The sequence below is a fragment of the Sturnira hondurensis genome, unplaced genomic scaffold (genome assembly GCF_014824575.4).
Source record: "Sturnira hondurensis isolate 20B ecotype Veracruz unplaced genomic scaffold, ASM1482457v3 Scaffold0007578, whole genome shotgun sequence".
NCBI lineage: Eukaryota > Metazoa > Chordata > Mammalia > Chiroptera > Phyllostomidae > Sturnira > Sturnira hondurensis.
Genome location: NW_028080209.1, coordinates 2027555 through 2035671, shown reverse-complemented (window position 1 = coordinate 2035671; position 8117 = coordinate 2027555). Strand labels below are relative to the sequence as shown.

Sequence of the window (8117 nt, the reverse complement as noted above, 5' to 3'; positions counted from 1 at the left end):
CACGGCTTTACGCCACTGACGCAGCGCGCCCAAGATGGCGGTGCGGTTGTCGTCGGGGGTGGTGGCAGCAAAGCGGGTGGCAACTGTGGTAGCAGTGAGGACAGTGGCCTTAACAGCAGTGGCGGCAGCACGGAGCCTGGAACAGGGGGAATGAGGCGGCTGCAGCGGGTTAGCGGCGGAGCCGTGTAGCGGAGAAGCGGACCCTTCTCCCCGCTTCTCTACCGAGCCGGGAGCGCGCGCGGGTACGCGCGCGCACACAGCCGTCAGGAGCGGGCTCCTCACCCTTTACTGCCGCGACCCGCACCACACTCCCACCCGGACACGGAGGATGATGAAGCTCAAGTCGAACCAGACCCGCACCTATGATGGCGACGGCTACAAGAAGCGGGCCGCATGCCTGTGTTTCCGCAGCGAGAGCGAGGAAGAGGTGAGGCACCAGGCCGGTGGTCACTAGAGTCGGTGGCTGCCTCGGGCCGAGGTGTGGGGGCACGGCGGGCGGGGGGAGGGGGGGCGGACGACGACTGTGTGCTTGGGCTTCGGGCAGGACTGCTCCGCCAGGCCTGAGTGAAATTCCGACGGAATTTCTTGAGGCGAAGAAGAGAGGGAAGGTAAAAGGATGTGGGTGGAAGGGAAGTGGGTCTGAGCATGGCCATTCCTCACGGGCTGGGCGGAGGGGAAAGCCAGCTTGCGGTTGGGTCACTTCAGAGCCGGCCACCTGTCTTCGGCCGCCTGTCTTGGGGCAGAGTGGCCACCGGGGGTTGGGGGAAGGCGGGGAAGGCAGTGACTGGGGAAGAGTGGTTTTCGGTCCAGGCCTCCAGCTTGGGGTCCACGAAGGGCAGTTCCGCACTTGTCAGTCCAGCACATGTGTGCGGAGGCCGCCTTGCGCGAGGCGCAGGCCGACCCTTTGTGGCAGAGAAATAGTCCACTTCATTGACAGGTTTGGGGTTTGCCCGTGGATTTATGTGTGTCTGTGAGACATGGGCGGGGGGAGGAGTGGGGGGTTTGGTAAGATTTAGGGAGTTGTGCAAAAGCAAGCCAGTTGTTTATAATGGGCTGGGTAGACCTATTGGTGTAACCTGAGAAGAATGGATATTTGACAAGATAATCTTTGAGGGTTGAAAAATTTTAATTTTAATTTGCAAAGCCGAAAGTGGTATTTAAGATATTTGCCCTGATATTCCTGTATTGCTCTATATCAAGGCTTTTGGAGTTAAATATGCTAGCAAAATAGAAATGCTTTCAATTAGTTTCTTTTGCATAGGGTACTTGAAAAAAAAAGAAAGAAAAAGGAATCTCAGCCTCTCAAAGCTGCTTATGTGGTATAAAGGGAATCAGAGAAGGAATGTGTTTCGTAAATCCACAAATAGCACTTTGGAAATTTATGAGATGCCTGTGGGAACGCATTTCTCTCACGTGCATAGTGGTAAAATGGCAGTTAAACTGGAAACAATGAAGGACGGTAAAATTCAGTATGTTATAGTTTGGCATTCAGCAGTGGGCTATGGTGGATACAGTGCACCGTGTTGAAGTGAGGGGAAAGTAACTTGACCCGTTAGTTATGAAAAGAAGCTGTGATGAAAGAGACAGATGGATGGATTGGCAGGAATGTTGGTCCAGAGATATTTAGGAGGAAGTGGGAATTTGAATTATAGCCTGAAAAATATTAATAAAGCACTAATCGTGCTGTTGAGAGATCACGTGTGTTCCCTTTCAGCAAAACAGAAGGAAATGGGTTTTGTAATGTATACTTTGTGTCCTAGCATATGTTGTAAACACCCCACAAACAGATGCATTATAATAGGTGCACTAAGCAGGACCATGTTGTAAATTATGTACTGTTTCAGAATACATACTTGAGTAAGTAAAATTATTGGTGGTGGTTACTGCTCCAGAGACTTTGTTCTCTCCATTATCATATCATATGGGATCACAGGGTGTTAACTGGGTGGAAAACTAATTAGCATAATAACATGTCTCACTATAGTACTATGATTAAGTCTGTGAGCACTCCAGTTATAAGTGAAAGTATGTAATTTAGTTGTGTGAGTGGAGCAAGATTTTATTTGTTTTTAAAGAATCATCTTTGAGCCCTGGCTGGTGTGGCTTAGCGGATTGAATGCTGGCTTGCGAACCAAAGGTTCAGTTCCCAATCAATCCACATATCTGGGTTGCAGGCCAGTTCCCCAGTAGGGGGCGTGTGAGACGCAGCCGCATGCCCCCCTTTGTTGTTTCTCTTCCCTCTTTCTCTCTTCCCCTTTTTCTAAAAAGAAATAAATAAAATGTTATAAAATCTTATTTATTGATTGATTTCTCTAGTATGAGCTTTTAAAAAATCATACTAGAAATTGAGAACATGTGAGCATTTAAAAAATCTTTAAACTTTTTTAAAAATTGATTTTAAGTGGTGGGGGGAAGGAGAAGAGAGAGAAACATTAATTTATTGTTCTGCTTATTTATGCATTCATTGGTTGATTCTCATATATTACCTAGTCTGAAATCAAAACTGCAACCTTGGTGTATCCAGATGATGGTCTGAGCAACTGAGCTACCCAGCCAGGGCAACATGTGAGCATTGTGGATAAATTGGAAACCCTTTATTGATCATAAGCGGACTAAAGGTTTCATTTTCCATTTTTCTGTTAAAGGTTTATTGTTAACTTACATTAGTAGCATTAATGTTAATAGATTTGACTGATGATGGATTTCTTCTGAGTTTTTTAAAATCTGTTTTATTGATTGTGCTATTATAGTTGTTCCATTTTTTTCCTCTCCTCTATCCTCCTCTGCTCTGCACCCCCATCCCTCCCTCTCCTCTGCCTTAGTTCATGTCCAAGAACTAAGTGCTTTGAACTAACTTAGTTCATGTCCATATAAGTGCTTTGGCTTCTCCATTTTCCATACTGTTCTTAACCTCCCCCTGTCTATTTTGTACCTACCATTTATGCTTCTTATTCCCTGTACCTTTTCTGCCACTTCCGCTCTCCCCTCCCTGCTGATAACCTCCAGATGATCTCCTGTGATTCTGTTCCTGTTTTAGATGTTTGCTTAGTTTGTTTTTATTTTGGGCTTTTTTTTTTAGGTTCAGTTCTTGATAATTGTGTTTGTTGTCATTTTTCTGTTCATAGTTTTGATCTTTTCTTTTTTCTTAGATAAGTCTCTTTAACATTTCATATAATAAGGGCTTGGTGATGATGAACTCCTATAACTTGACCTTATTTGGGAAGCACTTTATCTGCCCTTCCATTCTAAATGATAGTTTTGCTGGATAGAGTAATCTTGTATGTAGGTCCTTGCCTTTCATGACTTTGAGTACTTCTTACCAGCCCCTTGTTTCTTGTAAGGTTTCTTTTGAGAAATCAGTTGAGAGTCTAATGGGAACTCCTTTGTAGGTAACTATCTACTTTTCTCTTGCTGCTTTTAAGATTCTGTCTGTATCTTTAATCTTGGGTAATGTAATTATGATATAACCTGGTGTGCTCCTCCTTGGATCCAGTTTCTTTGGGACTCTCTTGAGCTTTCTGGACTTCCTGGAAGTCTATTTCCTGCACCAGATTGGGGAAGTTTTCCTTCATTATTTGTTCAGATAAGTTTCCAATTTCTTGATCTTTCTGTTTCCTTCTGGCATCCCTGTGATTTGGATGTTGGAACGTTTAAAGTTGTTCCAGAGGTTCCTAAGCCTCTCTTCATTTTTTTGAATTCTTGTTTCTTCATGCTGTTCATACAGTTGAATGTTTATTTCTTCCTTCTGGTCCAAATCATTGATTTGAGTCCAGGTTTCCTTCCTTTCACTGTTGTTTCCCTGTACATTTTCCTTTATTTTATTTTGCATTCAGTCGTTAGCCTTCACTCTTTCCTCTATTTTGTGACCATAGTCAGCCATTTCTGTGAGCATCCTGACTATCAATATTTTGAACTTCGCATCTGATAGGTTGTCTGTTGCTTAGTTGCCTGTTGCTCTGTTGTCTGTCTTCTCATTGCTTAGTTCTTTTTCTGGAGTTTTGATCTGTTTCTTCCTTTGGGCCATTTTTCTTTGTCTCGGCGTCATACCAGTCTGGATGAATGTTTCTCCTTTAACTCCTTAGTTGTCGGACTCGCATACAGTTCGATTTTCTGGCAGTTCTGATTGTTTTGTTTTGTTTTTAAATCTGTTGTTGTCCTTTTGTTTGTGTGAGGAAGCAAAGTGTATCTATTTACCTATGCCTCCATCTTGGCTGGAAGTTGGGTTTCCTCTACTGAATTAAAAAAAAAAATCTTCTTTGTTCTACTGCATTTCTTTTTGAACATTGGTTAATGAGAAGATTCATGCAAGTCTTTAATTACAGATTAAGTGGATGTTACAGCTAATGCCTAGGAAAAGCAGAATTAATAAAATAGACCCATTTCAGACTTGTTCAGTTCGATTAAATAAGTGTATTAAGTGCTTACTATGGGTATAGCTCTCTCTAATGTGGGATAAACATCCCTCCCTGACCCCAAAGGATGAATGGTTTTCAATGGGATCCCTTAATTGGGAGAGATTTGGGGCAAGAAGTCATCTCCAGGGTGCTGCTCAACTCTGATTATGTAATTGTGTTGGATGGGAAGAATTTGTTAGTTCCAGGAGAACTTTTATGTTCTTAAAAGAAGTGCTAGAAACTGAAAACATTAGCTGCTGCATTGGGGGAATGTGAAATTCCATTTCAGCAGGACATTCAACCCATTTTTATTTTTTAATTGGCACTAATGACTTTAGTAAAATAGTTTAGCCCTGGCTGGGTAGCTTAGTTGGTTAGAGCATCTTCTGATATGCCAAGGTTGCTGTTCAGTCCCTGGTCAGGGCACATACAAGGGTCAACCAATGAATGCATAAATGAGTGGAACAATGAATCAGTGTTTCTCTCTCTTTTTCTTTCTCTCTACCCCCTCCTCTCTCTAAAATCAATAAATTGAAAGAGTCATTTACAGCCCTGGCTGGCGTGGCTCAGTGGATTGAATGCAGGCCTAAAAAATCTTTAAAAAAAAAGAGTCATTTACAGAATATCATTAGCATTAATATGGTAGTAATGCAGGTATAAGTAGGACCCTGATTTGTAAGTTTAATTAACCAGTATCAGGAAACATACATATAGTGTAACAAAAAAAGAGATGGGAAATATTGGCAGATAATAGTCCATGAGTCAGACCTTCTAACATTATGTTTTATCACCCTTAGAAAATTTATTTATAGGCCAGTTGAAGTACTGATCCAGTATTTTAGGAAGTGTGAACATATTCAGCAAGTTTACCAACCAAGTTTGTTGAGTGTCATGTTCTGTGATGAATGTCTGTTACAAAGGCAACAGACTTGCAGAGAGCTTTGAGTCTAGTGGGAGAGATGGAAAAGCAAACAGATCCGTGAAAATGAGTTCCCTTTCCTTCAAACCTCTGGATGGTTTTCCTGTTGGTAAACAAGAAATCCATAGCAGGCAAATTTCCCTACTTACAAATTTTACTAATTGTGATTTACATTTTGATAAATGAAAAATTTTAAGTTTGGGCCCTGGCTGGTGTAGCTCAGTGATTGAGCTCGGGCCAGCGAACCACACGATCGTGGTTCGATTCCCAGTCAGGGCACATGCCTGGGTTGCAGTCCAGTTCCCAGCAGGGGACTCACAAGAGGGAACCATACATTGATATTTCTCTCCTTCTCTCCTTTCTTTTCTCTCTAAAGATAAATAAATAAAATCTTTAAAAAAATTTAGTTTGGGGTATTTATGATAACTAATATTATAGTACTTTGAACCTGATGTACAGTGAACATTTTCTTATCCAACAGACCCTTTTGACTCAGGAGACAGCATAGGAAGAACTCTGAGACTGCACTGCTATTGCTGGCCAGAGGCTAGTTTCCTGGTTGGCAGGCAATGCCTTTTAGCACTTAAGTAGAGAAGATAACAAACCAAGTCAGGGAGGAGGAAGAAGACATGTCTCACCCACTAAGTCAGCAGTCCTGAGCCTGTTCTATAAGATTGCCAGCCATTTGAACAACACAAGCAATACCGTGATGGTGAAGGAGTGGGGAGCCCTCGAAGGTCTGTATGTATCCTCTCCACTAGCTGGGAAAAGGAAAACCTTGAGATTGTGTATTCATCCCAAGACCTGGAAGGGAGAAAGGAATGGGGTCCACAGTGCCCAAAGAAAAAGCCCATAAATCAACTTTGGTTAATCGCCTGCCTGCCCTCACATATACAAAATGAACAGAGAAGTCTAGAGCAAGATAAGGATTTGGGCTAACAGACCCCCGCACATACCTATATTTGGGTAGTCATGTCTCCCTGAGGGAAAGCTGGCACCACCTTCACCTGTCAATCAATATAATTCCCTCACCCCATCCTGCCAACTATGTAAGTCCTCAGAACAAATGACTCACTGTCTTGGCCCTTTCTTGCCACAGGGAGTGGCTGGGGGGGGGGACCCTGGCAAGCTGGCCTTTGGCTGCCCAGGTGCTGGTCACCTGGCCTCTGGTTACCTGGTCTCTTGCCACCCTTGCTTTTGTTCTTCCATTAGAACCTAGCACTAATAAACTTAGCCTATACACTAATAGGCTTGCTGATCTGTAATTCTTTACTGTGTCGGCAGGAAGAACCAGGTTTCTCCCATTAACGCTTTAACCAACTTGGTACACTAAACACTTGCTTTTACTGTGTGAGTTATGGGTATGATATATCTTGACCATGTGGCCTCCCAGCCAAGCTGTACTTAAAGAGTCAGTTGTATTTCTGTATTTGTTCATGTTTGTGCTACTTACACTATAATTATCTAGTGTAATTAAATTTGATGTAAGCCAGTGAAATTTGAATTTTATGAAAAAGAATGGTTTTGTGAGCGTTTCAAATCACTAAAAGAAATTACTGCTCAGTTACATGGAGAAATAAACTGAAAAAGATAGGGAGACTTAAAAGTCTAGAAGGACTCTGCCCCTAATCACTTCATGAATGTTTTCAGGTTCTTGTTTATGTCTGTTGGAAACATAGGTCATCACAGTGGGTGTGGCATATGAAAGAAAGACAACTTGCAATTCAACAGTAGACTTGCCTGCACTCAAGGCAAAATTTTGGACCTCCCAACAAAGATTATCAAATAAATACACATTTATATTTTTAATCTGCCATATTGTCCAATTAATATTTTTAAAGATTGTATTTATTTTTAGAGGGGGGGGAAGGAGAGAGAAAGAGAGCGAAAGAAACATCCATGTGTGATTGTATCTCATATATCTCTTACTGGAGACCTGGCCTGCAGCCCAGGCATGTGCTCTGAATGGGAATTGAACCATTGACCTTTGGCTTCACATTCCAGCCCTCAGTCCACTGAGCCACACTAGCCAGGGCCCAATTAGTATTTTATCACAAACAGTATAGAAGACAAACTTGTTGAATAAATTTTTATTTCATTGGATTGGGTTATATGACATTCATTTTTGTCATATTATTCAACTTTCGCCCTCCTAAAGCACTTTCAGTGAAATTTTTTTCTTCCCCCACTTTCCATTTTTTTGAAATTTTTTTCTTCTTCCCCCACTCTCACTTCTTGTCTCACTTTCTGTGATGACAGGAAGTGAGAGATCCTAGGGGTGGGCTTGTCTGTACTCTGTACCCTCCCCAGAGTGGAGTGGGGAAGTCTAACACTGGTATTTTAGACAGTCAAAATACCTAACAGTGAAATACTCACTTGGAAAGGTCAGTGATACAGTCTATATACCAGATGACATCACAGTGCCTGGGAAAGTTAAAGCTGGTCCTAAAGGGTCTGTTTATACTTCAAGGGGGAAAAATGAGTACTGATATTATCATTTCATATTTCCCTGTGCATTAAAACTTTTTAAAAGAAAGGACAAAAGTATCCTTAAGGATGTCAGGTTTGTGGAGCTATTCCATCAGGAGTCCTTCATCTCTTGGCAAGGGGCCACTGCCTCTTACTTTCTCAGATCCTTGAGCACACTAGGTTGGATGGGAAGATGACTGACATTGACTAGTGGACTGAGTATTTGTCAGTAAAAACACCACAGAGGAGTAGATGGAAGGATGTCACTGCAGAACACACTTCCCCCAGGCTCTGGAGAGAAGGTGGCAATCCCAGAGGCAGTAACCATGATGAAG

At 42.3% G+C, this 8117-nt stretch overlaps 1 protein-coding gene across 1 annotated transcript in view; it reads left to right on the top strand.

The window, feature by feature from the left end:
* Positions 1–37: 37 nt before the first annotated feature.
* The window catches only part of NUDT3 (nudix hydrolase 3), an 87829-nt gene continuing 79749 nt past the window's right edge, over positions 38–8117 (top strand). Inside the window, exon 1 of the mRNA XM_037052793.1 lies at positions 38–427. Within this exon, the coding sequence (XP_036908688.1) occupies positions 329–427 (99 nt within the window). The 5' untranslated portion in view covers positions 38–328. The remainder of the gene's footprint in view (positions 428–8117) is intronic.